The sequence below is a fragment of the Sander vitreus genome, chromosome 22 (assembly GCF_031162955.1).
Source record: "Sander vitreus isolate 19-12246 chromosome 22, sanVit1, whole genome shotgun sequence".
NCBI classification, from domain to species: Eukaryota; Metazoa; Chordata; class Actinopteri; order Perciformes; family Percidae; genus Sander; species Sander vitreus.
In genome coordinates, this window is record NC_135876.1 from 7957050 (window position 1) to 7977885 (window position 20836).

Sequence of the window (20836 nt, forward strand, 5' to 3'; positions counted from 1 at the left end):
CTTATTGGGTGAGCTAGAGGCCCCCCCATACACACGCAAGTTTAGATTTTTCGTTGTAGCCACCGTACTTCCAGGGCGCTTGTTGTGTTGTAGCTATGGAGCGCAGCAAGCAGCGCGCTAAAGTGTGGCTTTATTTTACATTGAAAAAGCCTGATAAAACTGTAAATCGCCAGTCAATCCAAATAAAAAAACGTCCTCTCATCTGTGAAATAAGCATGTGGTGGTAGAGTAGAGTAGTAGAGTAGAACCCTAGTAATAAGTCATAGATAAGTGAGTTGTAACCATGTGAAGCGTTAAAAGAGGTTATTAATACTTTATGTATTTCTGTATGAGTGTGAACAACACAGACTCATTACACACACACAGATTCGCCTTTCTCAGTAATCCATATTCACACTCTAAGAATTAAATATGTGTATGTTTCCACATGTTTTTGACAGTAGTAGTTGCAGCCCCACACCTCTAGTCTGATAACCAGCTAGTTAATCGCACTCACCTGGCATTCCTGAGGCCTATACTACCAAGCGAGATTTGGGGTTACCGAGGTAACTTCAGGTTCAACCCAGGCCTGTGGTGTCAATCAGCCTCCGATTAGATGTTAGAACGGAGTCATCGTTAATCTAAACCGTTGCTTTACTGTGTTTCGACCCACAATACAATGAAACTAATTCATATCTGAAATATTCCTCTTTGTGGTGGTGACAAACCTCAGTGTGCAACATCTAAAGACTTTCTGCATGCAGTCCGACTTTCGTAAGTGGATGTGACATTATTAAGATAAGAAGAACTTTCAGAGGTAGCTATTTTCCATCTCAGAAACAATTTATTACATCATTAAATTGTTAAAACTTTGCATTGCTGCAGATCTGACTCCTTTGTTGTCCGTCATCTTGTGTAGAAAATGTCCCCTTCTGGGTTGTTTCTATGGAAACAAGAAGGCATAGGAAGAATTACGGGTCCAATTTCAGTGACCGTACTTCATACTTAACATTCTCATCTATATTGTATGCACACTCATCCCTTTAACCAATCACATTCAGTAGAATTTGCATAGTGATATTGCACAGTATTACAAACTGCATGCTATTAGTATGCAGTATGCGAGCATTCGGACGCAGCTTGTGAGTCCCTTGATGACTAACCCTGAGTTACTGTGGCTTGGCTGCCCTCGTTGATTCAGTTTGAAGAAAGGATTGCACCTGTCAGTGTGTAAACACCACATTACTTCAGCCATGCATGCCACGTCGGGGGCAAAGCCCCACAGCCTCCCGTTTACAATTCCAGTGCAGCGGGATGCAGTCGCACTGGTTTGTTCCGCAGTGTCATCGCGATGTGCTGCTTTATGTACAGCGACGTAGACGCAGATATTTGCAAAGACAAGATTATGTTGCACCTCACTTGTGTCACGTACGCGTGCACTGAGCGAACTGACCTTTTAATCCGTCACCAAGGTTAGAAGCCTGCACCACACCGACCGGTAAAGGCTATGGTCCATAGTGCACATTAAAGTATAGATAATGTATATGCTGATTTTATTAGGAGATATTCAGTGGTGGAGAATGTACCTGCAATCAATGTTTATTGTGTTACTCAATTCTGCCGTGGATAGTTCAGTTAATCACTGTTGAGTGCTCTGAAAGCTCTGAGAAAGTCAATACTGTCTGTTGTCTTTACTGGTAAACAATCATCATCATCATAAATGACATTTGGAGTGTAGCGAGGGGGGCTTACACACATCAGGGGAGACCTCTCGGCACACGTGCTAATTAAGAAAGGTTAAGTAGTAACATTATCAAATGAAAATTGCAGTTTTGCCCGTTTTTTAGCTTGGTGGAAATGTCAAGATGCTATCTGAAACACAGTGAGCAGTCAGGAGAAATTGTAGATGTAGATCCAGATGATACCAGCCCTACAACCATGGTCGTAGCCAGCAGCAGTGTGTGTGTGCAACCTTTTACTGTCAGGTTCACTGTCGTGGAAACATGGAGCCAGGCGAGGTGGAGAGGTCTGTATCAAGCTCTACAGAAAGCTGATTTAAAACCTACCAAACCCCTTATGTACTGCCTAAATATATATTGGACCTATCTAAACCTGTTGTGTGCATAACATACGTGCCAGTGTGTGGACCCAGTATGGGTATGGATAACGCCTGCTGCACATTATTGACCTTGTCCCTTTTTCACAGGGACAGGTACTGTATGTATAGGCGTCCTGCTATGAGCGACTCAGGGTGGAAGTGACGGATGACTGTTGTCTATTGGAAATAAGAATGTCCTTATTTGTGTAATGGAGACAAAGAGGGGAAGAGTAAGAATCCCTGCAGTAGAAATAATAGTGGCGCCATATAGTACATGCAGGACAAAGCGCACACAGGGGATAAGGAAAAGGGATATGGCTATGTACAAGACCATATATTGTTGTTATTGCAAATACAGTCTTTGCAATGTTATGATACACACAGTGTCCTTGGATGCTTTGACTGGATGCTAGAAACAAAAATATGTGTAAATATTGAATACAGGCCCCAAGGAAGTGCACCAGGCTTTGAAGCAAATTAAACATAGAGGCCTAATGGTGGAATTGCAACTCCCGGCTCTTCACATGATGCCTTCTGGCCCAAAAGACTTTTCCCATTGACTTACATGGCGAAAGAGACGTTTGTTAATCAGTGGATACATTTTTTTTAAACATCACAACCCCTGCAAAATGAGAATTTGATCCATTCTGTCCAATAACATTTGGAAAAGTCTAGAAAAGCCGCACGATTAAATCATTTAATCCCCAATTCAAGGTAGTGGAGCGCTAAACTGGAAGTAGCCGGCTCGGCCGGCGGAGGTCTCTAATGCGCCCACTTTATGGACTGCACAGTGCCGAAGCAGTGCTGATTATCTGGGTTATTTTTGGCTCCATGATGGTTTCATGCACCACTGAGCAACTCTTATAGGAATGAACTGGGCTCGCCTCAAACACTGTATCCAGGTTTTATTACACATCCATGATTGAATACTTCTTGGCAAGAAAATGGACACATCTGCGGTTTATCAGCTTGAATGTTTGAGCTTAAATCCAGAAATATTAGCACCGATACCGTATCAGCCATTGCGGTCAAACCCCACACCTGAATGGACACACACACACACACACACACACACACACACACACACACACACACACACACACACACACACACACACACACACAGGACAGCAGTTGACCAGGCTCTGTGAAGTGGCACAGCAGAGCATTATTCACACTTTTTTTAACACAATCTTCCAAGAGGTATAACTCAGGGGGAGAAGTACAAGGAGGAAAAGGAGGAGGGGGGATGCTGTCTGCTCACCCTTCACACTGCTGTGTTTGTGCATTCAGTGTGTACATTTTATTTAGTGCCTTGCACAGTTTATATGACATTCAACCCTCCAATCTCCACCACATTTAGTCTTTGTAAACCTTCTTTTGAGCCAATCACACACAGTTGAGCTTAAACTACTTGACCTGCGTTTCTGTAGCCAAGAGGGTTCATATCTCACACAGTAACACTAATTTAATTCCCTTATCTAGTGGGGGGATGGAGTAAGCTTTGTGTATATGTGAGGGTCATTGGGGTTAAATCCAGGATTTAATGGGAAATGACTTCTGGGACACTCATTGGTGTTGTGGGGGAGGTACAGAGGTGGAAGGGTGGAAGGGTGGGGGGGCGGTGGAGGGAGTTGGGTTTTCCCTTTTTGCCTTATTGTCATTCATTACAAGAAAGAAGTGTATCCCTTTGTCTATCATCTTCAGAGTGGAAAGGCTGGTCCGGTGGTGTGGACGGGGAAATCAAAGCTTTTCCAAAACCTACATGGTCGGTTCATCGGGAGGCCAGTTTTCTGTCATCTTCAATTCTTTCTGTGATTGTTGATTTTAAATGCCACTACAGCTGATCACGCACTTTGGGTAACCTTTATTTATGTCAGACGGCTTTGTGAACTTAAAGTGAAATGATTGACAACTCAACGCAGCAGCGCAGCTATGATTAAAATATGTTATTGATAGCGATACTGTATGTTTGGTTATATTTTAACACACAGTGTCAATTATACTGACGATGGTTGTGATGCAGTTTCTTTTGCCAAAGCAAAAGTGAGAAAGAGGTTTAGTGCTTACCTATTGCTGTTGTGTTTCAGTGTTTACAGTTATCTTTTTAAAACTGTGCTTGGGAAAAATGATGTGATTGGTACTGGTCAAAAATGTTGATGGTACTGGTCTTTATAAAAAAATATAGCTATGTGGCAACACTGAAAATGACTCTTGTGCACATGGCCTCAGTCTCTTGTATGGAATTTAAAGGAATAGTTTTGGGGCATTTCTTTTACTGAAAACAGCCGCCAAATTGAAACAGTAAATCTGTGGGCTGTAAAACCAAACCAATGGGCTGGAAGATGCTAAAACCCTCCATAGAGCTGAGGGGAACTGCAGAGTCGGATGATAATTATGTGTGGGTTTGTCACCACGAGTCACAACTTTTCACATTACACATAGTTGTGTGATCCATTTCCAATCCAATTCAATTTCAATTCAATTTTATTTATAGTATCAAATCATAACAAGAGTTATCTCAAGACAGTTTACAGACAGAGTAGGTCTAGACCACACTCTATAATTGATAAAGACCCAACAATTCCAGTAATTCCCCCAAGAGCAGGCATTTAGTGCGACAGTGGCGAGGAAAAACTTCCTTTTAGGGAGATACCTCGGACAGACCCAGGCTCTTGGTGGGCGATAAACATTTTTATTAGAGCAGCTCTAACATTTAGCCTTCAAAAAGTTACTGTACATGTTCTCATTTTCTTTCTCACTTTTGGATAATGCTTGTCGCCCCCAATTCCGTAACATACTGAATGGAAGGATTAGCAGGAGTAGCACATAGAGCTATCTTTTGGAAACACAGATGACTTTCGTGCCAATCCTCTCCTCACCTAAAAAGGAAAGGTGACCAATGAGCCAAACAACTGAAAAAACACAACAGTCACTTACAGGAAATGGGAGAAGATAAAGAGGTGATAATGTGGCTGTCACTAACTAGAAGGGGATATTCGGAGTCATGACTGGAAAAAGTGAGTGGAAAGACCATCTGCATGCTACGTCCATTGTAAACCAAGATAGGTTTTCATTCTAACTAGCCCATTTCACTCAAGCTCAATCCACAGAGAAATGCACACATCCCATATTTAGAAACATTGCCTTTGAACGAGCCGTCAGGATTTCCGTACGGTTGTGATGTCACAACTATACTATATACACATATATATATATATATAGGGAGAAAGCCCCGCTTCAGTGCCGTTAACCACCATTCCCCGACTGCAATGACGGTGTAGAGACTTGCAGAGAGCGCAGATGTGGTAGACCCGGAAACGCTGACCAATCAGAGCAGACTGGGCTTTTTTCAGGACCGGGGCTTATAGAGACAGGTGCTAAAGTGGAGCGTTTCAGACAGAGGGTGAATACAGGTATATTGTGACAGTATGAGAAAATTGTGTGTGTTTTTAAAACATTAAAACATGTTCTATAGAAACCCAAAATACAAGTACAGTTTGAACCTGAAAATGAGCATTGTATGGGACCTTTAAACCAGAGAGTAGTACCTATGAAATCAGTTACCACAGTTTATTGCTGAAATGCAAAGCTGCTGACTATTGTGATGTTCACAATATTCCATTACAATAAGTAAGGCTGTCTGCTGTGATGACCCCAACCTCAGTCTGAGAGAGAGCAGCAGCGCTTTCGTCAGAGCCAGCAGAACTTCGCCTACGTTCCACCTCCCATTTCCTGGTTACACAGCTGACAAAAGCTCCAACATGACATGGATGTGACCTGATGGCTTGGATTGGGATTTGTCACCCACTGGTTATGACTTACAGAGTCTTGACAAAAGAGCTCCACAGACCAGACCTGTGCACATTATGTCATTCACACCGGACACAATATCTCAGAGACGTAATCCAGCAGGGGTTTGAAACTGACAGACATATGTCTTATTAGGGTTTTCCCCCTTTACATTGCCTACGCATGTTTTGCTCTTAATAATTTTCCTCTTTATTTCCCCACACTGCTGTCAGTAAAAATGTAAGAGAGTCAAACAGATACAGTATAGAGAGCTTTTAACTACCAAATTAGATTGTATGCACAGGCCTTGATTCCTTATCCTTTTGATTGCCATTAATTGATGTTTAACAAGGTTTAAGCAGTAAGATGGCCATGGTCTTTCATTGCGTGCATCTATGAGAGAACAAGAGCAGGATTTCATTAAGCTCCACAATACGCACGGGGGCCATAAAAGGCTCCGGCTTGTTGCTATGGAGCTTTGACTTGTACCAAGGAATACATAAGCAGAAACTGGATACTTATTGTGGATACATAGCACAACCTGGTTCATATCAAAAGCACAGCAGCGAGATGGCTTGTCTTACAGGACTATTTGTTGCCTTACATTCCAGATGGTTGGTTTTTTAAACCCTCCAATAGTCATGTGTAAGCTATGCATTTTCAGCCTGAGTCAACGTGTGTTTGCAGCTTCCTGCTGAGCTGTTGCCACATAATCGATTCTTAATTCCTTTTTCTACACAATGAGATTATTTGCAGGTTTCATTGAAATGCAGAAATAGGTATACACTGTTGGTTGTGTTTGCCTTGGCTTTGGTTGAGTTTGACTCGGTACATTTATAAATACTAGAGTTATAATAAGAGCCCAACCAATACTGTTTTTTTAAAGGATGATTGATATTTGAAAGTAATATATTGGCTGATATAAATTTTTCACCACTTAAATTCATTTTTTATAAAGAATCATGACCATATACTATGTACTGAGGGGGACATGATAGTGCTAGTGGACAAACGGGGACAATGGGGACACTGTCTCTTAATTACTTAAAACATATCTTTGGGATTTCTGAACTGCCATTTCTTGTATATCTGTGATAAGCTAATATTAGCCATTGGTCGATATTAGCTCTGACTATAGTTGTACTAATTTGAGATGTTTTAAAAACTAGGTTTTATTTCTATATAGAGTAGAAAAGATCCACTTACTAGCTTTTCCAAGGCCTTCAGTCTTTGTGCTAAGCTAACTGGCTGCCGGCTATAACGACATATTTACCGTACAGAATTGACAGTGGTATTTCACAAAATGCCAAATAATCCTTTAAAAGCTATAATATAGTGAGCAAAATTCAAACAAGCATTTTTTGGTAACACTTTACTTGAAAGTATCTACATAAAAGTGACATGACACTGTCATGAACAGATGACAGTGTCATGACACATGAACCCTAACCCTAACAAGTTATGACTTGTTTATAATGTTTATGACACTCTTACATATCACTCTTATGTAAAGTCCGTTCAAGTAAAGTGTAACCCATTTTTTTCTTACTTTTAGTTTACTATGACATTGGCTTATTCATGTACATAGGCTACACCACATGCATGCAGATACAGTGTATGTGCAAATACACACACACACACACACACACACACACACACACACACACACACACACACACACACGAGGCCATTCACTTCCTGAGCCCCAGAGAGTCACCAATGCAGAAGAAAAGCTGCCAGCGGAACAGTTACTAGTTGCTTCATGCTGCTACACCCTTGTTAATACAATTCCCCTTCTACTGTCTTCAGCTCAGTGTAGCAGAGACACTGTCTTTCACATGCTATGTAAAGCTGCTTCCCTCAGATAATATGCTGAGGTCCTTTGGGACTATCCAGAGACTCCAGGCAGACAAGATGTGCTTGTCTGATAAAAGAAAGTGATGTGTACAAGTGTAAACATTCAATGTTATTCACTCACTCACTGCTCGTTCGCTGCTTTACGCTGCCTCTTATCTGGAGCTCACTGGCTGGGGGCTTTTCGCTCTATTGCGAAGCCATCTGTAAAGCCTTAATTCAATCGAAGTGGAGAGGCATTTCATATTTGATGCATTGACATGCGCCGTACAGACAAATCGGATTTTGCTTTGTCCTGATGGCGAAGGTGTATTATGAATAACAGAATAAGTCTGGCTTCTTCTTCTCCCGAGCAATTTTTTTTTAAATTGACACTGACTGAATTATTTAAGGTTGTTAAGTTTAGGTTGTCAAACATGATTACAGTCAGGCCTTTGAGTATGGACTCCACATATTAACAGTATGGCACAAGGTTGTGCTCTTTTTAAGAAACAGGAAATGGCTGATGAAATCCTCTTCCTATAAACCTGTTACCCAAGAAGAAGAAAAAAGGAGATGATGACGCAATGTAATATGGAAACCTTTCTCTGGAGAATTTGAAATGAGGTTAGATAGAGAGTGCTATAGATGTAGTAACTATACTAAATGTCATTTAAGACAAAATGACAAAAATGTAGCAACAAAAGGAATGATGCCTTTAGAACGGCTGCATTCCTTCTGTGGTGCTCACATGCAACTAAAACTGCCTCTCACTTTAAATAATGTAGATTATTTTATTTAAATAATAATAATAATAATAAAGCTGTATTTAACTGCAACTGTGATGCTCCAAGACTCTTCTTTTTTCTTGCATTGTTTGAGTCCGCCTTTGTATGTACAGCAATTCAGTGTTTTCAGTTGTCTTTGTTCATGCCACATGCTGGCCCTTGTTCTGGTGCAACCATAATGCCTGACTGCTCAAATGCAAAAAGACACAACCGCATATTTGGTCTTGCACTATGTGCTTTTTTGTTGGCTGTGATATGCTGTTGTCTTTGTCTTTGTACCCCGCATGTCAATATTGACACTGATGTTACTCTGCACTAGTTCCATCATGCAAGCATCACTTTGTATGAAGCCACATTACCAATGTGTGATGATCTGTCTGTGACAGGTGAACATTGAAGGGTAATTTAGGTATTTTTCAACCTGGACTCTATTTTCCCATGCATTTGTGACTAATGTTAACAAAAATCTTTGAAATTGGTTCAGTATTGAGTGAGAATGCTACAACTGGCAGCAGCAAACCATGCTGCAATGTAACCCTATAGGGCAAATGCGCACCGTCAATATCTGTCCACTAAATATGCTTTTTTTTGCCACTGACAGGCTCAAATTGTTATTATATGTGTCTGACTACATTATGGGAAGATAGAGAAGTTGCTGTTGTCCTGCCTTGCTTTCCTGTTTAACTAACTGATGCCAGGTTAACACAGTAACTTTAGCTAATAGCATTAGCTTATCTCCGTCTGCAGCTCTCTACTCTTGGAACAGCATTTTTCTTTAGCAAAATGGTGCTTTGGTATATGATTTCTTATTCTTTTTTTTCTGGCAGTAGTCATCCCCAGTCAAAATGGTCACTGCAGACCTAGTCTATATTCACGAAGTTCTACTTCCGGGAATTTCTACCAGGAAATTCCTGCATGCATGTCTTTTCGCCGATGTCCATTTCCTTCCGCTTTCTTTGTATTGTAATTTTAAACTCTGGTGAATTTCTGAGGACTATGGTTAACTGCTCCTCAGATCTCTGCAGGGTAAATCTAGACAGCTAGCTAGACTATCTGTCCAATCTGAGTTTAATTGAGCTTAGCACCGCCCATGACGATTGTATTTGGTTTAAAGAAATACTAATAAACCAGAGCATGCTTTTCTCCCATCCCGGAATGCCGTGTGGACTAGCCAGACCCCCCTCTGCTCCGCAGCGCTGTGGAGGGAGGTCTGGAAAAGCGAGACTACTGCAGACCTGATGGTCTGCAAGGCTCATTGTATGGACCAGAGTGTTAGGATCCATTTGTAGCTGTATGCAAGCACAATTAGCCTCAACTTTCGCCTGTCATATTCAAATAACTTCTATGAAAGCTGCGTGACGTGCAGCTCGACATCTTGTTGGCACAATTCAGAAATGCGCAATTGAAAATCTTTAAAATAACACAAAGCTACGCTTTCTGTACTCCATAACAACAAACTCCCTTGAACTCCTCTCTCCCCACTTACGTTCCACACTATAAACAAATCTATAATTCCACACCGCTGTCTTTCGGCAAGTCAGGGTACCTCGCAAGATTTCAGAACGAGAATTCTAACTCTAACTCCTCTAACTAACCCATCATCCCATAATGTAGACAGTCACTTCTAACAATCTGAGCCTGTCAATGGCAAAAACATATTACCCTTTAACTACTGCAAACATGTGTTAGTATAGAACCTGAGAAGAAGACCTGAGAATATAACAGCTTTTAATATCTCAAACAGTTAAAATACACAACAATGCTCAACAATGGAGGCTTCAGACAGTTTTTATCTTCACATTAATGCAGTAAAATGCCCATTTACAGAGAAGGCCATCTGTTAAACCTAAGCCCAGTACTGTGGTGGACAGTGATGTGGCAAAAAAAAAAAAACACCCCTCCCCTAAACATCTCTTTCACCAGCACCCCTTCCCATCCTGTATCAACTACAGGAAGGCTAATGGGCGTAAGTAACAGATACTGCCCCTTGGCTAACTACCATATGTTGACACCTTCCCCTTCACTAACTGCCTGTTACTCTTCATAAAGAGAGTGAACCACGTCAGAAACCTTTGCTTAATTCAGTGGCGTTCCCCCTCAGTTTTCTCTGTGTCATTGGTGTTGTTGGGCAGCATTCAGTGCTAACTGCCGCATAATTTAGATAAATCGTTTCTGGATGAAGTCTCATTTACGTCATTAGCGAGGTTTAGATTTAGGTTGCAGACGAAGCAGAAAACGCAGTCAGTAAATGACCTTGTTTATTAGAGGAGTTACTTATTGATTGTTTGATTAAATTGTCTCGGGTCAAGGTGCACCCTCAGCTGTAATAAAAGCTCCCAATGTATACAAATTAGCTGAGGAAGAGTTTTATGACCTTTTGTGCATCATGTTACTTTAATGTTGGCAACAACCTTGTTACCCTCTATGAAAAAGTCATAACACATAACACAGGTGTCATCACAACATGACACATAATTCACCTCGGCAGACAACACAATTCCCTTCATTTGTTATAAAAGAATTAGAATTCAAAGTTTGGTCTTTCCTGGATTTTTTTTCTCCTTATGTGTAAGTAATATGTTTTCTCTTCCAGTTTGGAATACAACAAATCAAACAAAAACAAACTTCGCTTAGCTCATCACAGATATCTGTCTATATGTCGGCTGATAATTAACAATAAATTGCAGTACAGAAATACCACATACTGCATGAGTTTTGGAATAAAACAACATCAATAATATCTGATGTGATAGGATGTCGAATTCCTACTGAGCTGATTGTTTTGTCACTTAAAGGGGTGATAGAATGCAAAACCGATTTTACCTTGTCATAGTTGAATAACGACAGTTCGGTGGGTAAATAGGACATACATAGAAGCTCAAAATCCCATTGATACCCCTATCCTCTGCAAATCTCACATTTTGAAACTGCAGCTGAAAACGGGCGAATCTCAACAAAGCTGGAAGCTGACGTAAGCATCCCAACTCCTAGTCTTTGTCACGCCCCAACATTTGCATAGGCTACACCACTGACCTGAGGTCAGCTTAGTCTTCTGAATCTAGCTAGGTCATGCAGATCTCCAGAGGTCCGCTATTGAATTACTAAATTCACTTCTGAGACTTTTTGATGCGAGAAATCAACTATGTAGAGGTCAAGTATGGGCCGTTTTACGAAAATTGATGGCTAATTGCAAATTTTGTCCGACTGTGTGTCGCAGTTAAGCAGGAGCTCAGCAGGCTACGTAACAGCGGCCGGTGCGGCCTCGCCGCCCGGCGTGTCCTCGCCGCCCGGCGTGTCCTCGCCGCCCGGCGTGTCCTACTTCATAGACTCGCAGTGAGCGAGCTGGATCTCCGTCATGAAGGGAAGCCCGCAGCGCTCCACACCCACGCAAAGTCACCGGTTCTGGGTTACTGGACTACAAAATGCCGAGGCCCTGATGTCCAGGGCCTGCAGCTACCCGCAATTCATAGGATTGAAGGGACAGTAGCAGCTAACGAAATCCCGAATGTTCACAAAAATGCATTAAATTGAACATTAAATTGAAGACACCATAGTTAGCTTTATAAGACCTTGGGTTAGACGTTATATAAGGGGTGACGAAATTTAAACTGTAAATATACTTTAATTATGCCGAAAGTGAAGCTAACTAGCCGCGATCTGTAAACATAGGATTGGAGGGACAGTCAGAGCTAACGAAACCTCTAATGTTCACAAAAATTCATTAAATTGAAATCGGACACCATTGTTAGCTTTATAAGACCTTGGGGTACATGTTATGTAAGTGGCGTGACGAAATTCAAACTGTAAATATATACGAACGTTATGCCGAAAGTGTAGCAACGATCTTTTCCCATAGAATTAAATGGGACACATAGCCTAGCTTGCAGCTCCGGAGCTCCGCGGAGCCCCGAGCCCCGGTCGTCCAGTAACCGAGAAATGTGTGACTTTCACTGGGTATGGAGGTTGCCGCTTTCTCGTCAGACTGTGTGGAGCTCCTAAAGTCCGACACGTCTTACTAAATTTGCAATTAGCCGTCAATTTTCGTAAAACGGCCCATATTTGAGCTTTATATAGTTGATTTCTCGCTTAAAAAAGTCTCAGAAGTGAATTTAATAACGAAATAGCCCGACAAACAATGTATAACTTTGCAGTGTCTGAAATATAAGACCTGCTGTCTCGTCTCCAATGTGTTTCTATGGGGTTCGCTCAAACCAATCAGCGAGCAGCTCATCTAATAGAGCCATATTCACAGGGTAGTTAAGGGCCTAATAAAATAGCATTCGGGCAATTTTCAGCCCAACCAATGTTACATACCCTATTAGGAGACCTTAAGGAACAGTGTAAAATACCCTATATAATCATTCTATCACCCCTTTAATGACGACTCTAAATTACAGCTGCTTGGGAGAGAGAAGAAAATTTGGCTAGCTGGCTCAACCGCAACCAAGAAAATGATAGCTCAGCGCTGGCTCCCCCCCCACTCGCTATGTATAGTGTACAGTGTTAGGCGTACTTCCTGGACATAGTTATGCTCGAGCTCTCTACAGCAAGGATTAACAAAGCCAGGTCATCGACTATAGACCTATGGAAAAACGCAGCAGCACAAGTATCAGTCCTGATGACCTCAGCATCACAAGAATTAGAGGAGAGCGACTAGCCAAGGTGTGATTTCTGTTTTTGTTTTTTTGTGTATTGGTTTGTTTTGTTTTCCTCGAGACCGCAGAGGGTGGGGGGTGGGAGAGGGTTTTGGTTCTTGTTCGAGTGCATTTATTTGTTGTATGTTAAAAATATAAAAATAATAAAAAGTTGATCATAAAATAAAAAATAAAAAAGATATACCACATACGTATTTGCTGTGATTTAGAAACATTGTTGCCATTACATAGTCCATCCACTTAATGCTAACGTCAACATGCTAACACAATGATAACAGCAACATGCTTATTTTGAAATCAGGAATATGATTGACATTGACAATAGCTCAGAGGGATTATTAAGTTCTCATACCGGTACTATATCGGCGAGTACCCAAATCTAAGTACTTGTACTCTGAAAAAAGGTGGTATCGGTGCATCCCTAATATGCACTCTCATACAAAACAAAATAAAAAAAATTTGTTTTGATATTTTCACCGGACATTAATGATATTGGATCGTTGATCATTGAATCGATCCACATCGATGTATGGTTACACCCCTAACAAGTGCTAGCCAACTGGCCCTCCAGACCATCCATTCTAGCATCAACCCGGCAAGAATGATAGCCAACATGGCTGAAGAAACAAAGAAAAGAGTTACGTCTACAGAAACTCAAACCTCATCAACAGAAAGCCAAAGGAAAAATGCATCACAGATTGACTGACTAACTGAAAGGGCAGCACAATATCAGTACATTACATTTGTGCTGCACTGTCAAAATGCACATATACAGTGAGATGGGATCTTAGTGGTTACATCATACTGTACCAGTAGGAGTAAATAAGATCTCTGCCTTTCTCTCCCTGCTCTGTTGAATTATCTCTGTCTAATTACGCACCACTCCACTGCCCTATTTCAACAGGAAATACATCATATTAATGCAACTAGATGCTCTTCCGGTGCCTATAAACATTGATTCATCATCTATCTTTTAGAGCTGTGGAAAAGCAACAGTATCACAACCCATTCAGTGGTACTGTAGCTCTTTGAAAATGAGAAATGGTAAATATAGTAGCGCATCACATCATTAGCGCATATCGAACTGCACGTACATTTCTAGGTGATTCCCTCACAGATGAATCCTTTCTGTCTTCCCAACACAGTTCCTGTGCCTGAAGAACATCAGGACTTTCCTGGCAGCGTGCAGCGAGATATTCGGCATGAAGAAAAGCGAGCTGTTCGAGGCCTTTGACCTTTTCGACGTCAGGGACTTTGGAAAGGTAAGGCAGGGTTGCTTGACGACAGAATAATGTGGAGGCTTATTTTCTTGGTGAGGACAGCCTGCATGCACCGTCTGTGAGTTTGCCAGCTGTCCCCAAAGACTGAACTGAATTAGTCAAATGTGTTTTTACACCCACTCGTTTCTGTGGAATCAACGGAACTCAGTCAAAATTATTTATAAGTGAAAGATGAAGAGCTCCTTTATCTTGGACTTGGATTTTTTTTAAATTATAATGAAGGTCTTTGTGAATGTGTCAGCTGTCTTTTTTACAAAGATTTGTACAAGCCTTTATTCATTTTGGATCATCTATTTTAGTTAATCTTCTCACTGCCATATTGCAGCTTTCCTCACACTCCTAAACACCAAGCCATAGCTGAAGTCAGCAACATGACCCAGCAGTTTAATCTCTTCCTCTCATTAGAGAGAATAGGCATCAGTGTGCAGACTTTACGAGGGGTTAAAAGTCTGGGGTTCATTACTTTGATGGGGCTCTGCTTGTAGTGCTGTGATGCTGTCTGCGACTCTGACAGCCACGCTGCTGCCCTCCTGAAGTCCCCAGGACGTTTCCTTAGAAATCAGAGAGAGAGAGAGAGAGAGAGCACGCTGCCGGACTCATGTTGCACATGATGTTAGGTGTTTATGAGACGGCAGGGTCACCTATCCAAGCTTCACATGTGTGCATATGTGTCAGTGGAAGAAACACAGGAAGACACAGCGACGTATTGATTGACTAGTTGTCATCGTCCTCCATTTAATGTGATGTGATAAAATCTGTGAGGAAGTGGCATTTAGAGCATCATGGGACACTAAAATACTCCAGTGACACCAACAGTTATAACATCTGTAATTCATATTATAATCAGCTGAGATACAAAAAAAAAAAAAAGACCAGTATTCAATTAACCAGCCCCACAATAATGCGAATGAATAGTATCATATCCATCATATCTTAAGTGAAACTGACTGACTGAATTTGACTGTGAGGGCTGATTTCTAATATAAAAAGAATCAGTACAGTTCTTTTGTTTTCCGTTTTGGCGCCAGTATGCATATTAGAATTTTAAATGTGTGTTTATTATGACAGAAGAAAACCATTAAGACAAAACCACATTCTAGAGTAAAATAAGTAACCACCACTTACGATACATTGACTCTTAGGTCTTTTATGATGAATGGAAGAAACACCTTGAAACATTTTGTCTTTTGAACTTCCCTTTTCACACCAGAGAAACATTACGAAAGGTAACAGCTTGTGAAATGAAGGTGTGGAAAATTGCCACAGAACTTAACAGTTGTTTGTATTTGTACTTATTTGTACTGAAGTTTTTTAACTTATCTGCTCACTGATTAGAACATAAATGCACATACATAATCATTGGTGTGTTTTTCCCAGTAGAGGTTGACGCTTAACCATTTCGGTGTTTGTGTTCTTATAACTGAAAATATATATAAAAAATAAAATCCAATATCCACCGAAAAAGATTCACTTAATGAAGGCTTTGACTTATAAATGATATGTTAATACAGTCCCTTGGATGAACTCTTAATGATGTAATATGTATGAAAAAAGTCCAATGCACTGCAGATGTTATGAAACAAATATTTCTAAGAATATAAAAGGGAAAATGAGAAAGGCTTTTGATCTGGTCAACAGCTCCTTTTTTTTTAACAATGTTTGTATTGGTTTTTCATTGCAATTACAACGTTTAATTTGTTTTATATGTTAATCTCTCAATTGAAATACATTGCGCCATATTCTTAATCCAAGCATCAATTGTAGGTGCCTCTATTTTCTTCCAGATGAGAGCTGTAGTCCTTTTTGCCTGTAGCATAGCAAAATCAATACGATAAATTCTTGGGGTTTCAGATTCAGATGTTTTGGATACAGGTGCAGCAATATCATCTTAGGGTCAACAGCTCCTTTTTACCCCTACTCATCTTTGCTGGCGTGCCGAGCTGAATTAAGTCGCTGAGCGAATTAAGTCATCTATTCATTAAGTCATCTATAATTAAAACCCATTTTTTTCACCCTTATAGGCAAATATTTTCAGAGAAAAAACAGAAGAATCACCAGTGGCTCAGTGTATTACTGTAAGATATGCAAATACTAATCTTTATCCTTACTTCTGAAAAACCAAAACATGCTACTGTTCGGGTCTTTGTAGATTTGCTCATCTTCGTGATTTTGCATTCCTGTGCTTTTCTATTCATATTTTAGCCTCTGTGAGCATTTTAAAGAATCAGACTATGACTAACAGGGGGTTTTATAGGCTGCTGGAAAAGCCTACATGTATATAAAAACCATGTTGTAATCAGTCTTAGGAAGTTCCCAATCCTTTAATCCAATTAACAAATATGTTGGTTTTTGCTGAGAGTTAGATGAGAAGATTGATACCACTCTCATGTCCCTACACTAAGCTACAGCTAGCAGCCGGTTAGCTTAGCTATGTGTTAAAACAACTATTAGTGGTTTAACGTGTTCTGCATGACTTTATTTTTGCTGGGCGGTTTTGTACAGATTAAATTAACTAAATATAATGTGAATTGAGTTTCAGAGGTGCTGGTAGGTTAATTTTGTTTAGGCAGAGCCAGGCTATCCGTTTCCCCACTGTTTCCAGTATGCTAAGCTAAGCTAACAGGCTGCTGGCTGTAGCTTCCTATTTAACAGACATATACAGCGGTTGTTAGTTAGAGTTACGTCTAAAACTCAATAACTACTTTGAGAACACTACATGCTCGACCCTTTCTCAGACAGCTCGTATCATAACTTGACACTAAATGGCTACATGTCAATACTTGTGAGTACGTGTGAGGTTGAGTTTCTCTGTCCAATTTCTCGCTTTCTCCCTGGCGATTCCGATTTCCTCATTTCCCTCAGTGATATGATTTTGCTCAAGCACAACACTTTGATGACTCTCTTGAGTGAATCCCGCATTGCCCAGAGTGAATTTAACATCTCTGAAATTAGACAGCAAGCAGGCCCCGTAATCCTCGCTTGGCTATCTCTGCAGAGGCTAATGGAGTGAGGAGAGGAGGGAATGGGAGAAGCTGCCACTCACTTGCAGGACCAGCACTGTTTTATTCCTTTTCGTTTTAAAAATAGCTGCCAGACGGCTACTGAATAAAACATCAACCGTGCCTGTTTATTTTAAAGTTTGTGTGGTGGTCTTGATAGAGTCTGTGTGAGGAAACACATGCTGGATTATCTCTCTTTGGGCTTCAACAGTTGTGCTGTGTAATGTTAAGGTATTTTCCTGCCTGCTGTTATACCGGACATGTTTTGCAACGGAACTCACATGAGACAATTTTAACCATACAGCCTGAAAGTTCTTCTTGACTCCTCCACCCTAAAAGCCGGGAAGGAATCCAGCAGAAAAGGACGAGTCCCTGATGAGATTCAAGTCTTAGAAAACATGAGCAGGCTCAAAAGGAGATTGTGTATTTGAAATTTGTGATGACACCGATACATCTGACGAACAGCTTTTGACTTGTTGGTGTTCTTGGATTTAAACTGTGGCTGCACAACACTGCAATAGTAGGAAAACTGACATAGAGCAGGTCTGTCTGTAGCACTTTCCCCTCAGTGCAGGGACATCTGGTTTGCACATCTGTCTTGTAGACACATGGAGGGTTGCGGGTTCTGTAGGGAGAACAGAAACTTGGCTGCTCAGGGCATGCACACACTGATACACACTTGGCAGAGAGAGAGATGAATTTAGAAAAGATATTAAGAGCTACAATATCCTCTTGCTGTTTCAAGTCTAATTCTTTTTTTTTATCTGTGAAGACATTTGGTGGCTATATGATGACAGAGATGAAAAATAAAACTGTGGATTTGACCCTAAGCATTACTAGTTTTACTGTACCTGATACAATGTCTCCATACAGTGAATAGAGTATATTTACTTTACTGCCGATCTCGTGTAAAAACACCATGCATCCTCGGTTGTGACATGATTGAAAATACATGCTGCCATCATCGCCTTTAGAGTGAATGACTTACTGTCTCACTTCTGTTTTATTGCTAATTCCAATCATATCAAATCAGCTCCTTTCAAAAATAGAATCAAAGTGCTGACAGGAGCTTTCCGTACTCACAGTCACATGATGGACAGTTGCTTAGTACTTGGAAAAAATGAGTGTCAAGGACTGACCTATTAAATAAGGCAGCGTACTTTAATTTAGGATCATACTGACACCAGCAACAGTAGCACATCATCTTTGCTGCTGTGCTTATCATTCACTCAGCTGATTGGAAGATGTGCTCACTGACCACAGAACAGATACAGTGTGTTAAAGTGACTCATTGGAATCTCATTCACACATTCTTTCTCTAACAGTGTAAAACAGTATATAAGCTAATAAACGCAGTGTGACTATTACTATAAAACAGCAATAGGGGCCTTTGTTTATTACAGCATCATATTCTTTTCAGATCTTGAAATTGATTTGTGCCCATTTTACCACTAAACCTGGTATTTGTTAATACTCATGACGAATTACTAAAACTGATTTCAAACAACTACTTTGTGTATAATATAAATTGGAATAAATTTTGAATTAAAGGAATATTTTAACGTTTTGGGAAATACGCTTATTTCCTTTCTTGCCAAGATTTAGAAGAGAAGATTCTTTTATATCTGTGCGGTGTAACAAAGCTAGCCAGTTAACTTAGCATTTAGACTGAAAACAAGTGGGGAAGCAGCTGGTCTGGATCCGTCCGAATATCAAAATCTGCCCACAAACACCTCTAATTGACATCATGCAGTAACTTCTTGGGGTCTCCACTAGTTGCTATGCAAACCTCACATCGACAACAAGACTCCAGGAAGTCAATTCAGCCCCCCCACCCATCTTAAAACTACATTTTTTCTTTGTTTTTTTGTTGCAGATAAAACAGATATGTTAATCGGTGAGCTTTAGAGGGGCTAGTATGTGGCATTTCTTTCTTTTAGACAGAGCCAGGCTAGCTGTTTCCCCCTGTTTCCAGTCTTTATGCTAAGCTAAGCTAAGCTACGCTAACCGGCCAGTGGCTCTGATACACTGACTGAATAAATAATGACATTTACATGAAAACTATGATTAAAGACCCGATTTAAAATCTTAAGGACAGGCCGTGGAGACACAAAGCACATCTAGATGATTGATGAACACTGTATGCTTCATGTGGGCTGATTCCTACATGGTAAAGTAACCTCAGATCCTCTGCGTTCCCTTCTGTAGACCATGCACATTTTGCTACACCGCAACTTCCTATAAATGGGCCAAGAGATGTCACACCTGCATGTGTTTAGCTGTATATGTAAACACTCTGGCAATAAGAGATTCATGCTGCATGCCATTGTTTTTGCAGCTGCGTTTTATTCGCCCATCTGCAATGAAATCACCCCATGTTTACTGTATATACAGTGTTGCCCTTTCATTTCACAGATGAAGGTTTAAATGTGTCACTACTTACCACTTACTTACTCTACACTTGTTTTGAAGCAGGTTTGTTACAGCAAAACCTACCTCCACACTCCATGTCTATGTATTATGTAAGTCAAACCTTTGTTGCAAAAAATGTATCTGTTAATATTAGTGCTGTCAGTTAAACGCGTTATTAACGGCGTTAACGCAAACCCATTTTAACGGCGAGATTAACGTTCTTTTTGGCCTAGTAAACTTTGTAGTTTTTTTCACATGCTTTTGCAACAACTAGTAACGTTAGAAAAACTACAACACCACACCTGATCTAGCTAGACCGGAAACAAAACAGCAGGCACGCCGCACACACTTGTTTGGGCTTGTGAGCCGGCCAAAGAGTAGTAGGCTAACGTTACGTTTTGAGCGGATGGCGAGCGCGAGACGCTGAAATGGATGCCAATAAGATTCTGAATGGAAAGTTTACTTTTAAAAACGTTGCCAAATGGTTCCATTGACAAGACCAAAGTGATCTGTGTGTTTTGTCGTTATGAACTGAGCTATCATCGCAGCACGTCCAGTCTGAAATACCACTTGATGGCCAAGCACACAGCTGATGCGAACCCTCGTCAAAGCCAGGCCGATCCACTTTTCCATGTTGATAAGAGCATTAAAATGAGAAAAAAAAATAATGGGACAAAAAGAAATCTAGGGACATTTAGAATAGATAAAAATGTGCGATTAATTGCGATTAATTGTGAGTTAACTGACATTAATGCGATTAATCACGATTAAATATTTTAATCGTTTGACAGCACTAGTTAATATTTTTTTTAGACTTTTGGTGTAGTTAAAAATTTGCATTTTTAGCCACGTCAATGAGTGCTGACAACACAATTACACGTTATTGAGAGAGGTTTCACCACACCACTCTTAACAAGACATGTTCAAAGGCCTCACATGTTACTCTCTATGGACCTCTGCACACAAAGACAGTGTCAACTCAGCCCCGGTGGGCTCTTCTC

At 40.6% G+C, this 20836-nt stretch overlaps 1 protein-coding gene across 1 annotated transcript in view; it reads left to right on the forward strand.

The window, feature by feature from the left end:
* vav3a (vav 3 guanine nucleotide exchange factor a) overlaps nucleotides 1-20836 on the forward strand; it is a 104016-nt gene that overhangs the window by 5647 nt on the left and 77533 nt on the right. The window contains exon 2 of the mRNA XM_078280972.1: nucleotides 14290-14406. Coding sequence (XP_078137098.1) covers nucleotides 14290-14406 — 117 coding nt within the window. The remainder of the gene's footprint in view (nucleotides 1-14289; nucleotides 14407-20836) is intronic.